Source organism: Caretta caretta, chromosome 13 (genome assembly GCF_965140235.1).
Source record: "Caretta caretta isolate rCarCar2 chromosome 13, rCarCar1.hap1, whole genome shotgun sequence".
In the NCBI taxonomy this organism is placed as follows: Eukaryota; Metazoa; Chordata; order Testudines; family Cheloniidae; genus Caretta; species Caretta caretta.
This window is the reverse complement of record NC_134218.1, coordinates 25,949,479-25,974,837: the sequence shown is the minus strand read 5'-3', so window position 1 is coordinate 25,974,837 and position 25,359 is coordinate 25,949,479. Positions and strand designations below refer to the sequence as shown.

At 50.7% G+C, this 25,359-nt stretch overlaps 1 protein-coding gene across 3 annotated transcripts in view; it reads right to left on the bottom strand.

Annotated features, from left to right (window-relative positions):
* The window catches only part of DLGAP4 (DLG associated protein 4), a 343,252-nt gene that overhangs the window by 99,387 nt on the left and 218,506 nt on the right, over positions 1–25,359 (bottom strand). For all 3 annotated transcript variants that reach the window (XM_048819748.2, XM_048819747.2, XM_048819749.2), the window contains exon 4: positions 6,989–8,032. In XM_048819748.2, coding sequence (XP_048675705.1) covers positions 6,989–7,939 — 951 coding nt within the window. In that variant the 5' untranslated portion in view covers positions 7,940–8,032. The remainder of the gene's footprint in view (positions 1–6,988; positions 8,033–25,359) is intronic.

Below are 25,359 nucleotides of genomic sequence, written 5' to 3'. Positions count from 1 at the left end.
GTTTAAGCCTGCAAGTAACCTGTGGCCTGTGCATGAATTAGAGCAGCCTGAAGGGGATGTTCTCCCAGCAGGGGATGATAATGCACACACCACCCAGGGGTGGCTGTGAGGTCTTAGACAGAAGGGTGCTAGGTTTTTTCAAAAATATTAACATTTCTATTGCCCCTCACCTTGTACATACCCCAGCACTGTCTGCAATTTACCACGGGCCCATCCCTGCTCCCACTGCAGTCTGGAGAGGTTTTGCCATTGACAGGAACAGGGGTTCAGTCAGGATCCAGGTATCAGGCAAATCCTGATCCCAGTGACAAGCGGGAGTGGCAAACGCCCACGGACTCCCTGGAGAGCAGGGCCCCATATAAGTAAAGGGAACTCCCATGGGATTTATGGTGTCACCTTAGTTTCTTTTCCACTTCTTTGCCATTATTTGGCTTCCCCTGGACGTGGCTCTCTCTGACCCCTAGACCCCAGAGAGGGGGGTCACACAAACGCTATTCTCCCTTGTAAACTGCAGCCTCAGATCTTGACTGCTGGCTGAAACCCTATCCCGGCGCTCGTGACCCTATCCCTGCAGAGCGCCGGGGCAAGTGGACGTGTTCCAGCACCACTACAGCCATTCAGCAGCTGTATTCTGTTTCTCGGGTAAATAGTCCCTCATTCTTAGCCAAAGGATAATGAGTGGAGGGGGGAGGGGGCTTTGAACACTGCAGAGGGCTCCCCTGCCATGAGTCTGCCAAAAGCATTCCCTAATCACCCAAACAAACAGAGCGTTAACATAAAGGGAAAGGCAGTGAAATGGAAAATCCACCTTCCAGGCTGTGGGCATATACAGAAGAACCACTCTGTGACCATTGCTTCAGCTAGGGCCAGATAGATGGCGGAGTTTTAGGGACAACCAGCAATTCTGAAAGTGCACGTACACCACCCACACAAACATGCGCTCACACACGTGCATCCCTGCCATGTTTACACACACAGAAGCATGCACACAAACACACGTACAGGTGCAAACATGCATACAGACAAAGGGACGCATCACATATACAATAGCATGAATGTATACGTTCAAAGGAACACATGCCCAGACACAAACACGCATGCATGCAAATATAAGCATGCACATCCGTGTGCACACACAGGCATTCAGATGCATACATGTACACGCACCACACACAGGTGAAGAGAATGGCCCAGGCTTCCTGTGGGGAACAAGCAGGAAGACACAAAGAGGGCGCAGCCTGGTTGCGGCGGGCAGGTAGGGTGACCAGGTGTCCGGTTTTCGGCAGGAACACCCGGTCGAAAAGGGACCTTGGTGTCTCTGGCCAGCACCGCCAACTGGGCCATTAAAAGTCCGGTCAGCAGTGCTGTGGAGCCAAGTCGTGCTAGTCCCTACTTGTCCTGGGGCACCGCTCTGCGCCTCGGAAGCAGCCAGCAGGTCCGGCTCCTCGGCGGGGTCAGGCAGAAGGCTCCACGGGTGCGTGCTGCCCCTGCTCCGAGCACCGGTTCAGCTGAATTCCTGCATTCTGAATTCCTTGACCTCATCCCCAGCCTGGAGCCCCCTCCGGCACCCCTACCCCTCATTCCCAGTCCCACTCCAGAGCCTTCACTCCCAGCCGGAGCCCTCACCCCCCCCGGCACTCCAACTCCCTGCCCCAGTCCAGAGCCCCCTCCTGCATCCTGAACCCCTCATTTCTGGCCTCACCCCGGAACCCGCACCCACATTTAGAGCCCCCCCGCTCCCACACCCCAACCCTCTGCCCCAGTCCAGTGGAAGTGAGTGAGGGTGAGAGAGAGCGAGCCACTGAGGGAGGGGGAATGCAGGGAGTGGGGGGGGGTGGGGCCTTGGGGAAGGGGCAGGGCCTCAGAGAAGGGGCAGGGCTAGGGTGTTCGGTTTTGTGCCAATAGAAAGTTGGCAAGCCAAAGGGCAGGGCTGGGTAGCCACTTGCAGGCCTGCTAAGTGTGGGAGAGGGCAAAGGGCTGCATGACACTAGGGGTACTAAAACGAGGCCCCAGGGGCCTAGTGCTTAATGCACCCCAAGGAGATAAACTCCTACGATATGAAGCTGCTGCTTCCATACCAAGGGCCCTGCTATAATGGGGGGATCGGAGGGAACCACAGGAACAAAGTATCAGCCGAATGGTCTCTAAATGGGCTGCTTCTCACCAAGAGTCACCAGGCCCCCTCTTTATCAGGGCCACCTGACTACCCCACCCACACAGCCAAGCATGCCCCTCTCTTAGGCTTTCTGCCACCGCATGGAGGGCAGCCACGGAGCCCCAGCTCTCCCCTGGTAGGGAGAGAAGGAGGACAGACACCTGCTCCCAGCCCCATGCTCCAGTCCCAGACTCTGTCTCTGGGAGGAAGCTTGGCACCTTCTACTCACAAGCAGCTCTCTGTCCAAGGAGAAGCTGACGTGCTTTGTCAGGTCCCACCTTCCCCAGTGGTCAGCTCCCCTCCAGGCTTGGTGGCTAATGCAGTCCCTATGAGTTTAACCCTTCCTGGCTCAGCTGAGGACAGGATATATCCCCTGGTCGGAGAGTCCGTCAAGCCCTTTGGGATCCTTACTGAGGAATCCTCCGCACTGCCAGCCTACCTCTCAGTCACTACATGCTTTATGCCCGCGGGCAAGCAGGGAGAGGGACTGGCCCAGGGTCATACAGCCAGTCTACAGAAGAGCTCCCCTGGCTCCCGGGCAGTGCTCTAACCCCTGGGCTGTGCACACGGTTGTCTGGGATGCTGGGCATTTGAGTGCTGTGGGAACCATTCTGATGGTCAGGCTGGTTATTCTGGGAGAGCCATACCCAGTAATCCTGGCAACCTGCCATCATTTCACAAAGGCATGAAGCAAGCTCAATGGGGTGGGGGAGGGAAGAGGCACATAACTGCCACTGAGCGTTCATAAATAAAAGAGGCTGGAGAAGTGCTGGCTGCAGCTCCTGATTGGCTTGGGAGCTCCCTGCTTCATCTGGGCCCATTGATGTTATCGCGGCCCCAGGGGGCGGGGCACTGAAGCTGCTGATCGACCCGCACTTGCATGCCACCGAGCCCAGACCAACAGCAACACGCAGCCCCTCGCTTTGGACACTTGCAGTCAATGTTCAATGCCTGCTCAGCAGCTTTATGGCTTCCGACGCCTCTCATTGCAGTAAAGCTTCTTCAGTTCCCGCCCCCACGCCCGCCTCCTTCCCCGTACACAGAGTCCTTCTTGTAACGGGACAGCCAGGTGCACAAGAAACACTCTCTACTTACAGTGCTGCAAGATGGGAACCTGCTGCTGTATGCAGTCATGTCAGGGTGGGAGAAACACCCCCCCTCCTAAACACGAAGTAAGAGAGAGGTAGAGCATAGCATAGCTCTAGCCCATAGTATTCTGAGTCACCCCATTAACCCCTTGATGACCACTTTACTACAGTCCTCCTAGCTAGAAGGGGAGGGGAGAGAAGGGGCAACAGGTAGGAATCAGTCATCAGGGACCATCCCTCTGCACCTGGCAACTTATTCGTCACCTCTTCAGTGTGAGGCCGATGACGTAGCTCTCATCCACAGGTCTCACCCAGGGCCCACTCCAGCGCCCATCGGAAGAGTCCCATGGACTTTGATGGGAGCCAGATCAGGCACCGGCAGCTGGGTAAAAGCTCTGAAGGGCCAGAGGAACATCTGGCAACATGGCTGTGGAGCTGACCCTCACCCAAAGCCTTTGGGGCTTGAACCCTGAGGAAGACTAGCTTCCTGGTGAGACTTTGAGGCCCTTCTGGCCAGGCTGTGAATGACTCCAGGCCAGGCTCCTAGTGTTTGGGGGCCCTGTGTCCGAGCCTGGCAGCGCAGAGCATAACATGCCGAATTGAAGGGAAAGGGGAGGGTTTAAAAAAATTCAGTGACCTTTTTCAATGCTCAAACCAGGCCTGTGCCAGGGCTCAGGGTAGGGGCTTGGTGTAGCCACACTGTTTCCTGCCCCTCCCCCCAGTAACTGCTCCTTAGTTTTTGGAGCAGATAGCTCAGGATTGAAATTTCTCCTCTGAAGACCCTCTTGAGCCCAAGACCCAGACCTGCACACCCTCGAGCTGTGGGGAAGATTGGCTCTGGGTCTGGACTCTGGAGCCTGACTTTGCTCCTCGGGCCCATTTCCAGTTTTAACCACGACTCCTGCACAGCACAGCTGCCTTCCAGCCTGAGTTCGGGGCACACAGAGCTCCTTTGGGAGCCAGGGTTATGTCACCTCAGTCACCGCACCACTCCCCAGCCACCGGAGGGAGGCACACGAGGGCAGGGCACTCAGTAGCAAACCGGACAGTAGGGTCTGTTTGGATTTTGCACATGTCCTTGACCGAGGATGCTCCTCACTGCCTTTTGGTGTTCAATGCATGACCTTCTCTGGCTGAGAATGACTAGACGGGGCTCTTGGCACTGCTGCTCACTTAGCTATTCATCTAGGTTACATGGGGGACGCAACCCTCTCCCGCCCACTAGATCTCCCTGAGAGGGCTGTACAGAAATTGGCCGGTTGAGTGCTCAGGGCTTGAAGCAGACTCTTTCTCTGGGTTGGCTTTGCAGAGGGTTATGCTTGGAATTTGCGGTTGGAACGCTAAAAGCCCAAAGGGAAACTCAGCCCAAACCACTAGGCTTTGCCTGGCTTTGGGCAGCAAGTGTGGGGGGGAATGCACATAACCACCAAGTCTCACCTACTGCCACCTGAACCCACACAGATGGCCCAAGGCCACTCCATGCTCAGCCAAGTTTGCCAGTGAACTTACAGAGCACAGTTTGGTAACAGCTTTTGAACTACACCTCTACTCTGAGCCCCCCTTGGTGTGAGGTCCCGGTCTCTCTCGTGTCAAAGTCAGATTCAGCCCACGAATTTCATTTCCATAGAAAGTGTGGGGAGTAAACCCCCGATCCTAGGCTGATACTACCTAGCAGTTCAAGGAGCAGCCCCTTGGTGCACGCTGGCTGGTGGGATGTGGCCCTGGCTGCTGCTGCTCATACACTTGCAGGGACAGCAATGCCCTGAAACTATCCTGCCAGGTGTAGCCCTAAAGATTCTGTGCCCTGGGCAGCTGCCTATGCAGATTGGAGTGGGACTAAGGAACCATGTCCCAGCTGCTGCGACTCTAACAGTTTCAGTGGAGCGGCACCGATTTATACCAGCCGAGGATCTGGGCTGGGGACACAGTTGTGGCCACAACCCAGGAGCGGTTCACTATTTATTTCACAAAGTAATGCGTCCTTTTACCCTGAGATCCTCTCGCAGGCCAAACTTCCAGTGAAGCGGTAATAACTTAGGAAGGGCCTGGAAGATCTGGCCAGCTGACTTCAGGAAGGCTGGTGGCTGGGAACCCTGGTGTGTTGGAGTGGTTTCCATTTCTCTCTGTTATTTCATTCTGCTCTCATCTGCACTCTGGCTTTTCCCATGTTGTGTATTTAGTGTTGAGTGGCTTGGAGTATTTTGTGGCTGCCTGTTTAACCTGGTAACACTTTAACACAAAGGAAAACAACTACCGACATTCCTGATCCAATAAATTCCTCAGTAATTTGATTTGCGGGAAGTGGAAAGCAAGACTTGAGGAGCAGGCTGCTTTTCAATAATTAATCGTGCCTTGAACACCACAAACCCACTGACAGAAGAGCCACTGATGCCTCTGTGTTAAAAATGCACTCTGTGATTTACAAACACAGCCCAGCTGATTACACCCCCAGGCCTAGCCGTTTATTTTTATTCCCCTGTCTAAGCATGCGTTAGGTTTTGTGTTCTTAAGTGGAGCCTGTTGAAATATCGACCTGTGTCTAAACATACTTATGCAATGATCCAGCACAATTTGAACCAGAGACCCTGCAACATTAAATTATCAGCTGCTACCACTAGAGGACTAACTGGTGGTAGCAGTAGGCTTTTATCTTTTTATGTGGATTAGCCACTTAGGGAAACACACACCACATAGTGAACCAGTGGTTTATAGTGCTGGTCCTGAACAGGTGTGTCATTGTGGGCACAAATCAGATGCCCCTTTATGGAACATTTGGCTTGTGGTAAATTATTTTCATTGTATTGCAGTAGGACCGAGCAGCAGCCCCACTCCTGCACCCAGCACCCACTGGACTAGATGCTGTACAGACACAAAACACATCAAGTTTCAGAGGAACAGCTGTGTTAGTCTGTATTCGCAAAAAGAAAAGGAGTACTTGTGGCACCTTAGAGACTAACCAATTTATTTGAGCATGAGCTTTCGTGAGCTACAGCTCACTTCATCAGTTCATCACTTCATCATGTAGCTCACGAAAGCTCATGCTCAAATAAATTGGTTAGTCTCTAAGGTGCCACAAGTACTCCTTTTCTTTTTGCGAAAACACATCAAGTTAGTTTTAGGGATAGGTGCATCCTAATGAACCGAGCATAGAACTGGGTCATTTTCCTGGGAACAAGAGCTTTGCTCTGAAGAGTCACATTTGCAATGGGCCTTGGGCATGAAAAAGATATTGGGCAGGTGCACCTGAATCAGCCGAGGGAGCCACCCCCTTCCAGGCAAGCAATCTTGGGGCACCATGGGCACACATGGCTGCTCCAATGCCCTTTGCAGGTATGCTTTGAAAGGCCGGTGGAGTATTTGACTCAGACTTCACCTGCAGTTGCTGTTTATTCCCCCGGTAACACCTCCACGGGCTGCTCTGTAAATTATGCTGTTATAAAGTGGGAGGGGAGAAATCAGAATGACTTGTGCTGATGGATAGAGTAGCAGGAGTGGATTAATTTTTTGGTCAGACCAAAGCAGTGCCCCAGGGCTAGGGTGACCAGATAGCAAATGTGAAAAATCAAGACAGGGAGTGGAGGGTAATAGGCACCCATATAAGAAACAGCCCTGAATATCGGGACTGTCCCTATAAAATTGAGACATCTGGTCACCCTACCCAGGGCTCACCGAGCCAGAGCCCTCCTTACCACGTGGAACATCACCCCCATCAGAGAGCAGAAGCAAACCCCAGTGTGGCACCCACCTGCAAGTAATGATAGGCTAAGTCTTGCTGGCAGGACTTGGATTTCAGCAGGGCTTTGTCGATGGTGGCAGAAGCCTTTTGGCACACTTCCCGGGCATGGCTAAGGGTGAGCGTGGACCAGGAGCCCCGTTTGATGTAGTTGGACTCGTTGCTGATGGGGATATTGGTGCAGGGGGTGACCTTGAGGTCGTTATTGCTCTTGGAGGATTTCAGCATGTGCTCACTGATGGTGTTATACGCGTGCATGAAGTACCTAGGCTGGCTGTGGTCAGGTTGCCTGCCCAGGGTCATGAGGCCCATTGGATTGCGATAGCTGCAGGTGTCGCTGTCTAAGTTGTCATCCGAGCTCCACCAGCCTGATATGTTGGACCTGGGCCTGCGTTTGGTCTCGGTGGTCTTTGCCCGGTCTTTGCTCTTGCTCCTTCGGTTCTGCTTCGGGTCCTCCGTTCCCTTCTTGCCATTCACGCTGCCCTTGGTGGGGCCCTCCAGGGACTGCGACTTGGCAAAGAGCTTCTGGACGGAGTGCACCAGGTGTCGGATGCGCCCGGGGCTCTCGCTCCGGTGCTTGGAGTCGCTCCTCTGGAACTGGAGGGTGCTGAAGCCGTCCCGGTGGATGGGCAGCTGCTTCTCAAATTGGTCTAAGAGGTTTGCGGGGAGGCGGTTGATCTTAGTGGCTTGGGCATGGCTCGGGAAGGGGTTCTCGTCCGGGACCTCGAAGTGGGAGTTGTAATGGATCCGGGGGAAAGTGCTGCTGTTGGAAATCTGGTTGTTGAGTGGGAGCAGACAGTCACTATGGAGGGAATTCTGGGCTGGAAACCGGGGGTCCACGGGGTAGGAGTCAGTGGGACTGAGGAGGTAAGGGTTCCTGTCTTGGGCTGCATAAAGAGAGTCCTGAGGGGAGTCCAGGTTATCGGAGAGGTGGCGGCTTCTGTTATCTCCTAACCCCTTCATGGTCCCGGGTTTCCTACAGCATCACTTCACGGGTGACACCGAGGAGCCTTCCTGCTAGTTCTCCCTTTGGTCCCTCTCCCTCTGGAGATGATCCTGCAGCCACAGAGACAAGAAACACGCACACATCACTGAAAGGAAAGCTCTCCCCAGGCTCTCTCTATCCCTTTAAGCGTTTCCACCCTGCTCCTTCCCAAAGCATCCGAGCCAGTGCCTTGCAAGTTCTAAAAGCCAAGACAATGAAGGTTATTATAGAGCTGAGAGAGTCAGGAGAGGAGGAGGAGAAAGGGATGGGAGGCAGGACACAACGAGCAGAAGAAGGGAGCAGGAAGAGATGGCACATGGGAGGCTGAGATGTGGAAGAACGGTCAGGCTGAGGTGTTAGGGTTAGAACAGGAAAAAGGGATGATTAACATTCCCTAGCCACATTTAAGAGCCGTGTAGACCCCAGAGCTCAAATTCAAACTACTTAATACAAGCAGGCTGCTATTTTTTGGCCTCTGCATGGCTTCATTTAATAGCACTCAGTCCCCAGCTTAGCAGTTGGACTGTCAGCAAATCATGGGCGCCTGTCCCATTATTTTAGGGGGCTGAATAAAAACCTTCTGTCAAATACTGTGCCCGGGCCTTGCTGGAGTCGAGGGAAATGAGCTGAGGATCAGATTGGCTCTCTGTCATGTGGCCATTTGTGTTTCCGTGGTTACCGGACCTCTTAATGGGGACGATGGACCGGATGTGTGTGTTGCACGGAGCTATGGTAATGTGATGGGATGGCAAACGTCTCTTCTCGGACAAGTGCCCAGGTTTATGTCCATGTTAGCCTGTACCCCTGAGGAAAATGCTGCAACACATATGACCAGAACAGTGGTTTTACTGAGACACTCATGGGCCTGGCCTGAGAAGTCTTTTGTTGTTCAGTCACAGCTTCAAGGTTGAGGTCCCCACTGCCAGGCTAGATCACCATTGCTTGGGCTGCTTTGCTTTAGGGTCAGGGCTATAATTTGCCAGATTTTCCTGGAAATGAAGACCCTGTTACATTGGGAAACAGAATAAAAAATCCCAGCCGGTAATATGGGCTAGTAGCTGAAGCACAGGCCTGGTAATCGGGACCACTGGGTTCTGCACCCAGCCCTGAAACACACCCGCTGTCTGACTTAAACTCTCCCTCCTCATGCATGGGATCTTGAAAGTGAAACTGATTCAAAGTGGAATTGATTCAGTGGGCAGCAAATTATGAAATAATCATAGCAACTGACTAGCCAGTTTCCCTTGCCATGCTGAGAAAAAATTGTATTAATGCTGAAAAGCAAATGAGATTTTTAATAAGTGTTTCAATGCTAACACTCAAAGATGGGATTCCTAACATAGCTAAGGAAACTTGGTTATTTAAACGCGCACTGTTAAAACAGCATCCTTTTACCCCTCATTGCTCTCAGAAGAAAGATCTTCTTCAATCAGAGAGAAAGCACCGTACCTTATTCACCAGCTGAGATCAAACTGATCTCTGGCCTCCATTTGAATCCATATGATTCCCACCCAGTGGCAGTCCAGCTGATCCCTCCCCAGAGGGAATCCTGCTGATCATCCCAACAGTGATGCCGTTTGATCCCACTCCTTGGCAACTCCAGCTGACCCCTTGGCAGAGCCAGTTGACCCCCCAGTACTGTAAATTCAGCTGTTCACCCTCTAGTGTGACTCTAGTTGATCCTTGGAGGTGAGGCCGATTGAACACCCCACACAGGCAGATGATCTCACCTCATAGCAAAGATGGTTAAGCCTACCCTATGGCAACGCCAGTCAATCCCTCCCATCTTCAGCCTATTTTAGTGGGCAGGCAGGTGTATTTAATGATTGTGTTTGGAGCATTTTGAGCCATAGATTAGAAGCAAATGACCAGTTAAGACTTGTTCCTGCAGTGAAAGTCACTTTACCCCAGCCCTATAAAACAGAGGGTTCTGACATTGCCCGGAGAGCTCACTTGAACCTCAATGGATCTGTCTTTCCAGGGAACCTCGTGTTCAGCCACTAGAGCTGACTGTGGGTGGGGGTGGAGAGAAGATGGGCAGTGTGGCTATACGCAAAACATTCGACGAATGGCCAAGCGTCCATTCCTCTTTCCACTCAGGCACCTTTAAGGAATTGCTTGTGTCACTAATGAAAGATAATGTTACCTGTCTATTTTGCAAGCCTGGAGCCAGCCTGTCACCATATGCAGAGCTGCTTGAGCAGCAAGGGTGGTGCGTTGATGACAACCCAGGCATGGCTTGCAGAAATACAAAAGGTGACATTATCTTTTATTAGCATCCCTAAAAACCTTGGCTTTCACCAGCTTTCATTTGGCTCCTTTTCCTACCCCATCACATTGTTTTGCAGATTGGTGCGTCAGATGCTCTGGAGCATCTCAGCAGATGGGGATGCTCTCTCATGTGCTGGAAGGGCAATGATAGACCAGGAACAGGAGCATGCTGGAGAAGTGACAGGAAGAAGCAGTGCAGCCTCAGCTCAGACAATTGGATAGACATAAAGGCCAAGGACAGTTGAGGAGAATAAATTATACAGTCAGGTTGTGGCCCAGCCAAATGGATGTGCCAATGCATATGCATAGAACAGAGAGAATAACAGACGACAGGATCCTACATTAGCAAGAACGTTTTCAGCTATTCATGTTAAGATAATAGCAATCAAATCTCCTGCTGCTCTGGGTGAAAGCTAATTGCTTGAGGCAATCAGAGAAGAATTAATTCCCCTGTGTGTGTGATTGGCCAGGTGCATTATGGGCATGTGACACCTGCCTTCTCCTGAGGTAGCAGGTATTGTCCACAGCCAGAGGTGGGGCAGTGAGCTTGATGGTCCACCCATCCACTCCATGCCCAGGGCCACCCAACAGGCCAGTGGCAGAGCCAGGCCGAGAACCCAGGTCTCCTGAGTGCCAATGCTGAGCTCTATCTTGTAGGACAAGGCTAAAAATAGCATCAGTGGGGTCCTATTATCCAGGGATGGAACTCCACTGACTTCCCTGGAGCTCCAACATTTTACAGCAGCTGAGGATTTGGCCCCTAGCCCCTCGTACAGACTAGGATTTCCCTCTAGCCCAGCTCTTCTGGGGTTTTATTTAATGTCTCAGCCACCTCCCCACATTGCTCACACTCCATTGCCAAACCACTTTTTGTCTGCAAGGCAGCAGATGGCCCAGCCCCTCTGCAGGGAAGATGCCCAACTAGTCTGTTTCCCCCTATAAAGCACTTTCCTGGCTTTCTGGGTTTTATGAGGGCTCCTAGCAGACCAATGAGCATGGCTCATCCTGCCAGCCCTCCCCCCGCGACCTGGGGACTGCCAAGCCAGTAGGAGGGCCATTCTCCTCCCCCTCCAGGAAGATATATAAAGGGGACTGGGAAACTGGAGGCTAGATCTCAACCTGGGCGTTTCCTATGCTGCAAGCAAGCGCATCACACGTAAGCTGCCCTTGTGGAGCATGTTATGAGGCAGGGCAGCCTAATGGTTAGCAGCTAGGATCTTGGAGAATCTTTTGGTTCTAATCCCATCCTGAGTCCCTGGCTCTGTGGGTGACCTTCGGTCAGTCGCTTAAGCTCCTTGGCCTCAGTCAAAGCCAGCTGTACAGCTGGGTAAGAGCAGGAGCCCCACTGACAGACAGCTGCTGCCTAAGTGCAGAGCTTTCCTGAGGAAATAAATCACACACATGTTAGGAGAGGGCAGGAGAAGCAGCAATCTATGGTGAACTGAAGCAGAAACTCTGACGGGAATGGGGTGAAATGCACAGCTCTGGCTTTATGACACTCTCCACCAACCGGGGAGGGATGGGTAGCACTAGGGATAGAGAAATGTCAACCTTTAATACAGCATTATTTTACCCCAATTGCTCCCCCCCATGGCTCACAGAAGAAAGATTTTCTTAAATCTTAATATACGGTAGGTGAAGGCTAGGGCTAGGGCTCGTCATTTGCAGTGTGTTTTTTAGAGGCACCAGGAACAGAGAGAGTGAACTGCATGGCAAACTCCCTTATCTGCAACCCATGCGGGCTCTTGCGCCAGAGTTTATCACACCATCTAGCAGTGCGGCATCACATGGCTTTCCCTCTGAACTCATCTCTCATAGGGGGCACTTCAATGGTGTTGCTCCAGATTCACGTACCCTCCTCCCCTCATGTACCTGAGAATCAAACTTGAGTCATAGTGTTATATAGAGTACATACATACTCCACCCTCCTCATATAATGCGCTAGGCATAGTGTATATTCACTGTGCATGACGTGATGGGGGTATATATACTCTAGCCACATCACACAGTGCATGTAGGCATGGCAGAATTAGGGTTTTTTTAAAATAATTGATGGATAATATTGATGTTTATTTTCAAGCATTTTTTCCCCAATTTTTATCTATTTAAATTTTCATACTTGCAAGACATTGGGGGGCGGGGGTCAGACAGTTATTTAATGACAGGAGACAGATTCAGAAAGTTAGTTTTATAACCATTAAAATCCATGGTCAACGTCACATGTCAAAATATACAAAGGAAATAGCCTTAAATCAAACACTAATACGTTCTTAAGCAGCATTTTTCTTCCCTTTCCATCTGTACGTTTCTATTATCCATCGAAATATTTTTGTTGATTTGTGTGTATACAGCGAAATCAATGGTTTCAGAGTAACAGCCGTGTTAGTCTGTATTCGCAAAAAGAAAAGGAGGACTTGTGGCACCTTAGAGACTAACCAATTTATTTGAGCATGAGCTTTCGTGAGCTACAGCTCACTTCATCGGATGCATACCGTGGAAACTGCAGCAGACTTTATATATACACAGAGAATATGAAACAATACCTCCTCCCACCCCACTGTCCTGCTGGTAATAGCTTATCTAAAGTGATCATCAGGTGGGCCATTTCCAGCACAAATCCAGGTTTTCTCACCCTCCACCCCCCCACACAAATTCACTCTCCTGCTGGTGCTAGCCCATCCAAAGTGACAACTCTTTACATAATCAAGTCGGGCTATTTCCTGCACAAATCCAGGTTTTCTCACATCCCCCCCACCCCCATACACACACAAACTCACTCTCCTGCTGGTAATAGCTCATCCAAACTGACCACTCTCCAAGTTTAAATCCAAGTTAAACCAGAACATCTGGGGGGGGGGGTAGGAAAAAACAAGAGGAAACAGGCTACCTTGCATAATGACTTAGCCACTCCCAGTCTCTATTTAAGCCTAAATTAATAGTATCCAATTTGCAAATGAATTCCAATTCAGCAGTTTCTCGCTGGAGTCTGGATTTGAAGTTTTTTTGTTTTAAGATAGCGACCTTCATGTCTGTGAAATCAATATTTACTGATAAAACTCTAATCTTTCCAAGGACACGCTCTGCCCACATCACACCGCACCTATACACTGTGCGTTATAGCGACATCACGTCATGCACAGTATAGCGTAATGGCCATGATATACTCACACAGCAATTTTATAGACGTAGCTAGACACACACAAGGCCAAGCAGAGAGAGGAGTCCGCATGAGACTAAGCTGCTGTTACTTTAACCTTCTTTCAGCCTCCTCGCTGTGCTTGTTACAATATCTTAGACTCACACGCAGAGCAGGAGTGTAATGGACGCTCCCCCACACATGACCTCTGTGTCTAAGCCAGCGCAAGGGTAAGTGGAGGTGCTGAAGAGAGATGTGCTGCTCCCAGGAGGGGCTAGGTGGCAGGGAAAGTAGTAGCCCTCTCCCTGTTTTAATTTACACCTTGTTCCAGCTCCTCAGCATGTGCCTCCATCAGCTTAGAGTCCTGTCCCGACACCTGGGTGTGAGTAGGGCTGAGAAGGAAGGGAAGGGAGTTGAACTTATCACATGATCTCACGCATCACCTATGCACTGGGTCTGCTGCCTGCAGGAAACTCTGGGGTCTGGTTCTTCACAACACCAGGCAGGACAGAAATGGCATTACCCTGCCTGTGTCAGAAATTGTTCCCCTCATTCTGCCTCAGATTCTCCTCCCACTTGCTGCTACAGGTTTGCATTGCTCCTTTAAAGCAAGAGCCCAGTCCTGTGTTTCGGGAGATTTCATCCTCCTCCCCAAACTCCATATCTTCAGGTGGGTCCAGTAGGACCGTGCCACCTGGAGCCAATCCCTGGCAGGAATGGGAATCCGGGTTAGGTTTCTGCATCCTCTTTTAAAGGACTGGAAAGCCGTGGGATGCCCAGCAAAGGTACTCCTTAGCTAACACTTTTCACCTGTGATGGTCACAGAGAAATCCTGGACTGGAGTTTTTCAAGCTTGGTCTATCTCAGTGGGTCTCAAACATTTGTACTGGCGACTCCTTTCACAACAGCAAGCCTCTGAGTGTGACTCCCCCTTATACATTAAATTTTTTTTTATATTTAACACTATTAGCAATACTGGAGGTGAAGCGGGGCTTGGGGGTGGAGGCTGACAGCTCGCGACCCCCACGTAATAACCTTGTGACCCTCTGAGAGGTCATGACCCCCAGTTTGAGAACCCCTGGTCTATCTGCATGTAATAGCCACCTACTTGCAGGTGCCCCTGCTCCCAGCACAAGGAGGTAGCCAGATCTGCTTTGGAACCAGCATGGGGACCCAAGGGCAAGAGACAGACCAGGCTGTAGGGTCCCTTGGGGAGTGAAACCTCAGTGCACTTGGTTTCCAGCTCCTCCAGGGGATTTCTGTACTCTGGATGTCCTTGATTTCTCCCTCTCTCGCTCCAGGCCCAGCCCATCTGAGCTGGAGGAATTTTAGGAGCTCAGAGGGATTAGGACTTTACTCCTGATAGTGCAACCTCCAGCCTGACTCCTTGCTGCCCTTGTCCCTGAAGCATAATGAAACAACATAGTCTGCAGCAGGCTGAAATTAAACCCAGCTGCAGCGTGGCCACTCTCCTGCCCAGGAGGACCCAGTTCCACTGTGCCAGGGATGGAAAGGACACATTACCTTTAGTAACTCCTGCTCCAGCCTGGTGGACAGACAAGTTCCCATCTTTCAGGTTCCCCAAAAGAGGACACTGCAGGGGAAAAGGAGGGGGAGCTGGAGGAGGGGGTACAGTTAGGGGTGCTGGAGGTGTGTGTGAGTACTGGGAAGGGTATTTGGCAGCATAGGTGGAGTTGGGGGGACATAGGAAGGCATTGCACCCAGGGCTGTCCCTAGCCATTTCGGTGCCCTACACAGCCCCCTGCGGGGGTCTCTGTGGGGCCCCAGGCCTCCACGAGGGGGGGGGAACTGCCCCCCGACCCCAACCCACTCCACTCTGCTCCCCTGGCTCCCAGCCTTGGGGGGCAGAGGAGACCCACCCTCCAGTACTCACTGGCAGCATAGCTGGGAACCAGGGGAGCGGAGCAGGCTGGGGCTAGGTTGCTCCACTTACCACGTCGTGAGTGCAGGCCCAACCCCTGCAGCAGGCCTCAGGAGAGTAGGGACGGGGCTGGGGTGGAGCAGGGGCGGGAAGAGGTGGGGTGGGGGTGGAGCAGGGGTGGAGCAGGGGTGGGGGCTTGGGGAACGGGTGGAGTGGAAGCGGGGTGGGGACACAGCAGGGGCGGGAAGAGGCGAGGTGGGGCAGAGCAGGGGCGGGGGCCATGGGGAAGAGCCAGAGCAGGGGCTGGAGCAGCATGCAGTTGCGCGCAGGGCACCAGGAAATGTGGTGCCCCAAATTTCCTGGTGCCCTGCGCAGCTGCGTACTTTGCGTATGGGTAGGGATGGCCCCGATTGCACCCCCAAATGTAATGAGTTCTGCAGAGGAGACAGGAGACATGCTGCTGCTTGCGCCCCTGAGGCAGGGAGTCAGAATTTTATTTATTAACAGGAGATTAAGATAAGAAAGGGCTGTTATGATATTTCCTAAAGTTAAATGATCTGTTCCAAGCTTGGTGAAACTGCGGAAAGCAAGTAGCCTAAATGATAGAAAGTAATTGTAGATTTTTCTACAATTGTTTCAATTGTTATATTCAAGAGGTGATAACAAAGTTACTAATATCTTTCTTTGAGACCATAACTGATTTTTTAGACAAAGGAAATGCAGTAGACCTAATCTAGCTGGATGTCAGTAAGGCATTTGATACAGTTCCACATGAGAAATTATTAGTTAAATTGGAGAAGATGGGGATTAACGTGAGAATTGAAAGGTGGATAAAGACCTAGTTAAAGGGAAGACTACAAGAGGTCATACTGAAAGGTGAACTGTCAGGCTATAGGGTGGTTACTAGTGGAGTTCCTCAGTGATCACTCTTGGGACCAATCTTATTTAACATTTTTTATTACTGACGGTGGCACAAAAAGTGGGAGTGTGCTAATAAAATTTGCAGATGACAAAATTGGGAGGTATTGCCAATATGGAGGAGGACCAGAATATCATACAAGAAGATCTGGATGACCTTGTAAACTGGAGTAATAGAAATGGGATGATATTTAATAGTGCAAAGTCCAAAGTCATGCATTTATGGACTAACAACAAGAATTTTTGCTATAAGCTGGGGACTTATCAGTTGGAAGTGACAGAGGAGGAGATAGAGTTGGGTGTAATGGTTGATCACAGGATGAGTATGAGCCGTCAATGTGATGTGGCTGTGAAAAAGGCTAATGCAGTTCTAGGCTATAACAGCCGAGGTGTTTCCAGTAGAGACAGGGAAGTGTTAGTACCATTATACAAGGCACTGGTGAGACCTCATCTGGAGTATTGTGTGCAATTCTTGTCTTCCATGTTTAAGAAAGATGAATTCAAACTGGAACAGGTGCAGAGAAGGGCTACTAGGATGATCTGAGGAATGGAAAACCTATCTCATGAGAGGAGACTCAGAGACCTTGGCTTGTTTAGCCTAATTCAAAGAAGGCTGAGGGGAGATATGATTGCTCTCTATAAATACATGAGAGGGATAAATCCAGGGAGGGAAAATACCAGTGGGGGCAAAAATCTAACTGGTTTCAAGACTGAGCTTGATAAGTTTACGGAGGGGATGGTAGGATGAGACTGCCTACAATGGCACTTGGCCCATCAGCAACTACCTGTAGCAAAACCCTACAATGGCTGGAGATGGGTCACTAGATGGGGAGGGCTCGAAGTTACTACAGAGAATTATTTCCTAGGTATCTTCCTGGTGGGTCTTGCCCACATGCTCACGGTCTAACTGATCATCATATTTGGGGTCAGATTGGCAGAGACCCTGGGGTTTTTTCACCTTCTTCTGCAGCATGGGGTCACTTGCAGGTTTAAACTAGTGTAAATGGTGAATTCTCTGTAACTTGAACTCTTTAAACCTTGATCTGAGGACTTCAGTTACTCAGCCAGAGTTTAGGGGTCTATTACTGCAGAGAGTGGGTGAGGTTCTGTGGCCTGCAATGTTCAAGAGGTCAGACTAGATGATCATAATAGTCCTTTCTGACTTTAGTAAGAGTATCTAAGTAAGAATATACATTACAATTTTAAACCTAACCAGTGTCCCATAAGTGACTTGCCACAAAAAGTCAGAACATGTTAGTATTAAAGCTGAGTGGGTCTAATATTTCCTTAATTTTCTTTCTTGATATAGAAATTAGATACAATGATCCTGTCAGATATTTTTAAGTTATTATCTGCAAAAACACTACAGTTTTCAGTTGCCTAAGTAGCCCCTGGAATCACAGCTGAAGTTGCCTCCCCCCAAATCTAAAATGGCACCCCTGTGGGCAGGCACAGAATTTCTCTCCCCCCCATGGCCCTTTTGGCCTGTCCAAAGCCACACACCCAAATATAGAAGTCAAACTACGCCTATGTTTGGCGGGTCCTGGAGGGGATACCTGGAGCCTCACTCTTGAGGTGGGGGCACTGTTGCTCCTTGTCACAGTGGCAGGGCAGCTGGCGCAGGCCCAGGACACAGCACCAGCTGTCCATCAGTGCCTTCCTAGGGGACCCCCTCCCCAGGGCAGGGAGCTGAGGCCTTGGTGGGCAGGATCTAGCAACTGTAGGTAGTGAAGGGACCAATTGGGGCACAGAGCCAGCTCTTTCTGAGCTGCAACGTCTGCACCACAAAAATTCCCAGACATTTCTTCTCATTTGAGAAATCCACCAGAGCAGAGGATCACAAAAGAGGAAATGTCCAGGAAAACCCAGAAGTAGGGTAACACCATGGAGAGACTCCAGTTCAGCACCTGACCATGGGGCAAGGATGTCACATCCACACCAGAGGGAAACTACATCCCTCCATGTCCCTGTGACAGGGACCTGTCCTCCAGCATGGCCTCAGCTCCTTCGTGGTGCCTGCAGTCATTCGCTCAGACCCAGCACGCTCACTTATTAATGCCTTTCACAGAACATAAACACCCTCCTCCTTAGCCTCTCAAAGACAGTGCTTCTTCTGGCCCTGGGGCTAACGGTGAAAGCATCCTCTCCTGCATTCAGGAGACCCCAGTCCTTCCCCCAGAGTGGGGTTCCAAAACAGACTCACGGTCCTGCCCTCTGCCTGGGGCTTGGTTACAATTTAGGCCAGTCATAGTTCTCAGTCAGCTTCTTCCCTGCAAGCCCCTTCTATCCAATCCTTTCACTCACCAGCCTGGGGAGGCTAGCAGCCAGCTATGTTCTGCTAGCCTCTAGGAGCCCCTCTCTCTACGAGCACCTCCCGCCAAGTGACCATTGGTCAGCTTTTATCAGACTCAGGTGCTCATTAGTCAGTTAGCTGTAACCCAGGCAGTTGTTTGCTTACAGGTGGGCCAGAGGGATTTCTGGGGCCTGACGCCCCTTAAAGGGGTCTATCCCCCTTGACAGTCCCCCTGTGCTGCTGGAGAAGCAAAGCTCTGATTTTTTTACTGTTACATTGTTTCTGTTAGTGCTCTTGATGTTTGCTGGACAGATCACCCTGGAGATCTCAGGCCTACGCTCACACTAGCAGCAGAGACAGAGCTAGCTTCCTCCAGGTGGTCCTGCTGTCATGCCTTAGTTCTGATATGGGGAGATTGTAGTAGTAGGGTTTTATGTTTGTATTTTGTATAATTTAGAATGAAGGATAAAGAATAATAAGATATTAATGTAGCATGTATTAAATGTATTAATGTATGATTTGACTATATCCCGCCAGCCACCCTTTTTGAATAGCAGAAAGGAATGGCCTACACGTGATCAACCTAGCTGGCCACTAGATTGATCCGGACTCTGGACGGGTAACTATAACATCGACTGGTGGGAGAGAGTGTATGTGTGAGATTGAATACATACGCTAATTGCTGTGTCTTCAATAAACGCGGCATGTTGCCTTTTCCCCTGAAAAAGATCCCATGTGCTTCTTATAAGCATAACAAGATCACCTCTGGTGGGGAGAGGCTAATTCAATCCCCATGGCCCATTCTGTCCTTGGCCTCTATGCTGACTAGTGCTGGGGGGATGGTGGGTTTTGTGATGTGGACACCTGGCAACCTGGAACTGAACTGAGACTCTCAACTATCTCACAGCCTAGTGGATGTCTACTCTGTAATGTAAACCTGTGGCTCCAACACTCAAAGGCCAATTGAAACAGGCTCAGCTTCAGGCTGAGACCCCATGGGGGGCCCCGAACATCAGCCTGAGCCCCACGAGCCCATGTCAATTGACCCGGGCACCAAGTGTGCGTGCCATGGGTCTTCCATTGCAGCGTAGACATACCCCTAGAGCCTAGAGATGGAAAAGGCTGATTGGGCTCTATCTAGTGCGTGCCAGGGGCCAATGGCTGCTTGTTCCCAGCAGTGAGTGTTTCATTAAGATGACTCAGGCAATGAGATTTCTACTAAAGATCAGCCAGCAGCTATCAGGTGGCTATGACTTTTAGTCTCTGCTGCGCACTGGGTGGAGTTGGGTCGCACTGTGGAAGCCTGCTTGTCCCTTTACCAGTGCCTTGAGCCATCCAGCCATCCCAAGCTCTTATTTTTTAAGGGGCCAGTGCTTTGGAAAGTCCCTTCCTGCCCTCTGAGCACAGCAAACTCAGGACACGGGAAAGGGACATGTGAACTCCTGTGGAGCAAATGTTTCACTCCATTATCACTCCATCTGAGCTGAGCAGCTGCAGTCACTTCCTGCCATGGAGAAGGGGGCAGGATGGTGGGGTTTGTTTCCTTTCAGTCTCCCGAGAGGATCTCGGCCCCATCTCCATCAGGGGCAGTTTCCACCTGCATTCTGGAACACATCAGCAGGGATGAAGTGAGGTAAGATGCAGCAGCAGTCTGGCCAAGGGGAGAAGCAACTGAACGTACCTATTCACGAGAGGGACAAGTGACAGCAGGTCACTGAGTCTGGGCAGCCCCCAGCTGGCTCCCTGTGGGGAGGGCTGCTCAGCACCGTAGCTGGGGAAAAGAGGGCACTATGGCTTGTTTTGTGACCTGGACTAGCCAGGAAGCTGCTGCTGCTCCTTTCCTGGCTCAGTATGGATGTGACCAGTGACTGTACCTGAAACTCTGGAGTGAATTAATTATTAATGAAAGTGAGGGGGCCATGTGATATGTTTGCCACCTCCCCCAGCTCTGCCAATGCTCCCCAGTCCTGACTTGCAGCCCCACCTCCCCCAGCTCTGCCAATTTACCTCCCTCCTGACCCCCAGCTCTCCCAATACTCCTCACTCTGGACCCACAGCCCCCTGACCTGCAGGGGGCCCTGGGTGTGCACATGGTTTTAGAGGGATCCGCTAGGTCAGATAGCTGCATAATAGTTCAGCAAAGGGTGGCAGGTGAGGTCTCTACCGAAAGCCAGTACCCCCTAGTCATCATAAGCATTGTGAGATACATGTATGGATAATATTTATGGAGTTATGTATCTACACTGAAATTATCTCCTGAAGGTCTTGGCATTAAGGCAAGTCACCAGGAGGTGATGTACCTTAGAGATCTTCCTTTCAGGCAGGAGGTAACTGACATCGCTCTCCCTGTCTGGCTGTCTGCATGTTGTCTGCCTCACACCATTTGTCTTTTGCATACTGAGCCCGATGCTGACTGAGAGATTGCAAAGTATCTCTCGGTGCCCTGGTTATGAATAAAGACAAAAGGTGTCTGGTATATCTTGGAATGCAAAGAGACATACTGAGTCCTTCACCTAGGAGGCAAACTGACAGTGTGCTTTGGGGGCACAAAGGGAGGGTCATAGCCAGCCTAGCTGTAAACCACTGCAAGGATTTGGGGTGAGCAAGGCTTTACTAGACATGAGATTATCTTGTCAATTAAGTCCAGGCTCTAGAATGCGTGTGATGGTTTGATTTTATAGGAACCATTTGTTTCCAATGCTCCTATCTGCCATTACGCGACTCCCTCAGCTTTGTTAAATACGCCTCAACTTGATTTCACTCTAAACAAATCCAAGCGCCATGTGTTAGGTGGAGCAGTGACCTGAGGTGGCCCTGGGAAGCTGTGCTGAGCCGCTTCCTTGACAGAGCGGATTGGTGAACGCTGCAAGTGGCCAGGGACCAGGCACTGATACACCAGAGGACACTCAGCAGGCTCGAGGGTTGGAGGGGGGCTGTCACTAACCTGCGGAGGGACAGCAGGGCCTGTCAGGCCTACGGGGGAGGGCTTGTGCTGTGTCTGGCTGGTGGTAACAGGGAGCTGACCCCTGGCAGGCACAGACCAGGCTTCCTCATGCTAAGGGCAGATGGTAGCGAGGTGCCTCTCTGCCCTGGTGCCCCCAGGTACTGCCCTGGTACTGTCCTCCTACCACATGTGGGGTTTTAATACATTACTCTTCCGTAGCACTGCCAACCCCGGGGCCCTGTGTGCACCCAGAACTGGTACAGCATGCGTGAGTAGTGGAGTGGGAGCTTTCCCAGCCCGCAGCAGAAGGAGCAGTGCTGTGTTCCCAAACAGAGCTTTGAGCCAGGTGAGGGTCAGAAACATACATATTCTTGTGAGACTTCCAGCTGGAGCTCACTGGCTCTAGGGGAAGCAGATAAAGTTCAGATCCAAGTCAGTCACAGCCACAGCCCCTCTCTGTCAGTCACAACTGCAGCTCAGCACTGTCAGCCGCAGCCCCTCACTGCTGGTCACAACTGCAGCCCCTCATTGTCAGCTGCAGCCCCTTACTGTCAGTCACAGCCACAGCTCCTCACTGCTGGTCACAACCTCAGCCCAGCACCGTCAGCCGCAGCCCCTCGCTGTCAGTCACAACTGCAGCTCAGCACTGTCAGCCGCAGCCCCTCACTGCTGGTCACAACCGCAGCCCCTCACTGTCAGCCGCAGCCCCTCACTGCCAGCCGCAGCCACAGCCCCTCACTGCTGGTCACAACTGCAGCCCAGCACCGTCAGCTGCAGCCCCTCGCTGTCATTCACAACCACAACCCCTCACTGTCAGCTGCAGCCTCAACTCCATTCTTGAGCTGAATTTTGATTCTTTTATTTTCTGTCTGCCCACAGACTGCTCTCCAGACATTCACGGGTCAGCACCCATCTCATGCATGGAACTCCTTCCAAGGGTCCAGCTTACCCAGCAAAGAGGCGTGATGTGTTTGAAGCTGCTAGGCAGAGGACGGGAGGATACATGGTGAAGAATCAGAGCAATCCCCCTCACCCTGCCCTCACTGACAGCCTGTCCTGAACTGCACCTGCCTGCCCTGGAACACTTCCCGCAGCACCAACTGCCTAGCAGAAGATGGGGTTCAAAGAGGGGCCTGGCTATCCCGTCCCCACTGGGGTTGCTGAGAACTGCAGCAGGGGCTGCACTGGCTCTCTCAGCCTCCTGTTCATAGATTCATCTATTCCAAAGCCAGAAGGGATCACTGAGATCATCTAGTCTGATCTCCTGTATAACACAGGCCAGAGACCTGCCCCCAAATAATTCCCAGAGCAGAGCTTTTAGAAAAACAGCCAATCTTGATTTTAAAATTGCCAGTGATCGAGACTCCACCACAACCCTTGGTAAGTTGTTCCAATGGTTAATTACCCTCACTGTTAAAAATTTACACTTTATTTCCAGTCTGAATTGGTCTAGTTTAACTGCCAGCCATTGGATCATGTTATACTTTTCTCTGTTAGGATGGAGAGCCCAGTATTAAATATTTGTTCCCCATGTAGATACTTATAGTCTGTAATCAAGCCACCCCTTAACCTTCATTTTGTTAAACTAAGCAGATTGAGCTCCTTGATCTATCACTATACGGCATGTTTTCTAATCCTTTAAGCATTCTTGTGGCTCCTCTCTGACCCCTCTCCAATTAGTCAACACCCTTCTCAAATTGTGGGCACCAGAACTGAACACAGGATCCCAGCAGCAGTCGCACCAGTGCCAAATACAGAGGGAAAAAATAACCTCTCTATTCCTACTCAAAATTCCCCTCTTTATGCGTCCCAGACTAATATTAGCCCTTTCTGCCACAGCGTCACATTGGAAGCTTCTGTTTAGCTGGTTATCCATCACAAGCCCTCCAAATCTTTTTCAAAGTTGCTGCTGCCTACATAGGTATGGCCTACATTCCTTCTTCTTAGATGTGTACATTTATATTTAGCCCTATTAAAACACATATTGTTTGCTTGCACCCAGCTTACCAAGTGATCCAAGTCACTCTGTAGTAGTGACCTGTCCTCTTCATTATTCCCCCCCCCCCGCCAACTTCTGTGTCATCTGCAAACTTTATCAGTGATAATTTTATGTTTTCTTCCAGGTCATCGATAAAAAAAGTTCACTAGCGTTGTGCCAAGAACCGATGATCCCCGCAGGACCCCACTGGAAACACACACATTTGATGAAAAGTCTCCATTTACGTACATTTTGAGACCTATCAGTTAGCCAACCTTTAATCCATTCAATATGGACCATGTTCATGTTATATTGTTCTAGGTTTTTAGTCAAAATATCATGTGGTACCAAGTCCAGCTAGTCTAAGCAGCCTCTTTAATCAGACTGATTCCACAATCACATCCAGTTGGGCAGGGGGTGGGGGACAACAGCCAAGCTACAGAGCAAGCACTATTCAGCCCAGCAGGGTTGGGAAAGCAGAGCTTGGGAGATTGTCTTGGAGGGGCTTTTGCCCACTTGGGCAGGAGATCAGGCTCTAGGGTGCACTCAGACCCACACTCAGATCAACCCATTCCCTCTCTCTCACACACACTCTTCTTCTCTTTCATATGCACAGAGGCACACTGCAAAATACATACACAATCTCCCTTTGGCGCTCTCATTACTCTGGGAGACTTCTGCGCCACTGCGCATGGGCAGAATTCATGTCCCCCGCAGATTTTTCTCTCTGCAGAAAATACATTCTGTCAGAAAGGTGCTGCAATTATGCCTTTCTCCCACCAGGGGCTGTTCTGGCACCAGAACAGAGGGCAACTGGCTCACTGGTCACAGCAGGCAGCAACTGATAGGGAGGAGGGGAGGCTGCATTCCTCACAGTGCCCTACATGTGGGGCCAGGTATGGAGGCTTGGGATATCAGGGGGATGGACAGACTGGGACACATGGGGATGTTGGGGGGGTCACATAGACTGGGGTTCAGAAGGGCTAGTCAGTGGGACAGACTGGGGCAGGGGCTGAATGGGATTGAGGTTGCAGGGACACCAGGGGTGGGGTATGGGTGCAGGGCCAAAGGGGAATGGGTGACAGGGGTGCGGAAGTGGCTGAGTGGGGGGTGCAAGTGCACATGGTGACAGGGGAGGGGAGTACAGGGACACATGGGAACAGGGGGAGGGGGTGCAGGGACACATGGGGCCAAAGAGGTGGGGGTGCATGGGAGAACAAGGGATTATTTCGTTCGTTGGGCATTTAAAAAAAAAACTAAAAAGAAAATTTGCTTTGTATCACAAACAAAAACAAAAATTGTCAAAATTTTCAGTGACTCAAGAAGTTAAAAAAATGGCTTTGGGTCCAATGAAATATTTGGTTTTTGACTCTGAGGATTTTAAAACATTTTCAAATCAAAATGACAGGACATTTCAAAGCAAAAAGTTGTTTCAAACCAAAACAAATCAAACCTTTCTGACTTTTTAAAAATTTTGTTTTAAAAACAAGCAACGCGGCGAAACCGACACAAATTCAGGAAATGTTTGGGTGGTGCCAAAGCTGCATTTTTTTTTATTTAAAAAGTTTTGCCCCATAATTTTTGCCCAGCTCTAGTGGGGAGGAGACAGCTTCCTCCCTTGCCCGTGGGGTGAGAACAGATGGGCCAGGTACACCAGGGACCCGTGGACCACCTAGCAAAGCCCAGCCACTCTCTAAGTACACATCAACCTGCCCCTCCAGAGATCCACCAGAGAGCATGGCTTTGTGGCATTCAGCTGGCTGCAGTCCCCCAATAGGGTTCCTTCTGCTGTCTGGCCCCTCAGCTCTACTCAACCCCATAGTCCCGCACAGGGCCGATGGCTCAAGCAGGGTTGACATTGAGAACGAAATGAAGAACTCTCTGTACTGAGCTCCCACTACAATTATATAAGCATTAAGAACATAATCGAAAGCGCTAGCCAGATCTATATATTTATTGGCTATAACAGGACCTGA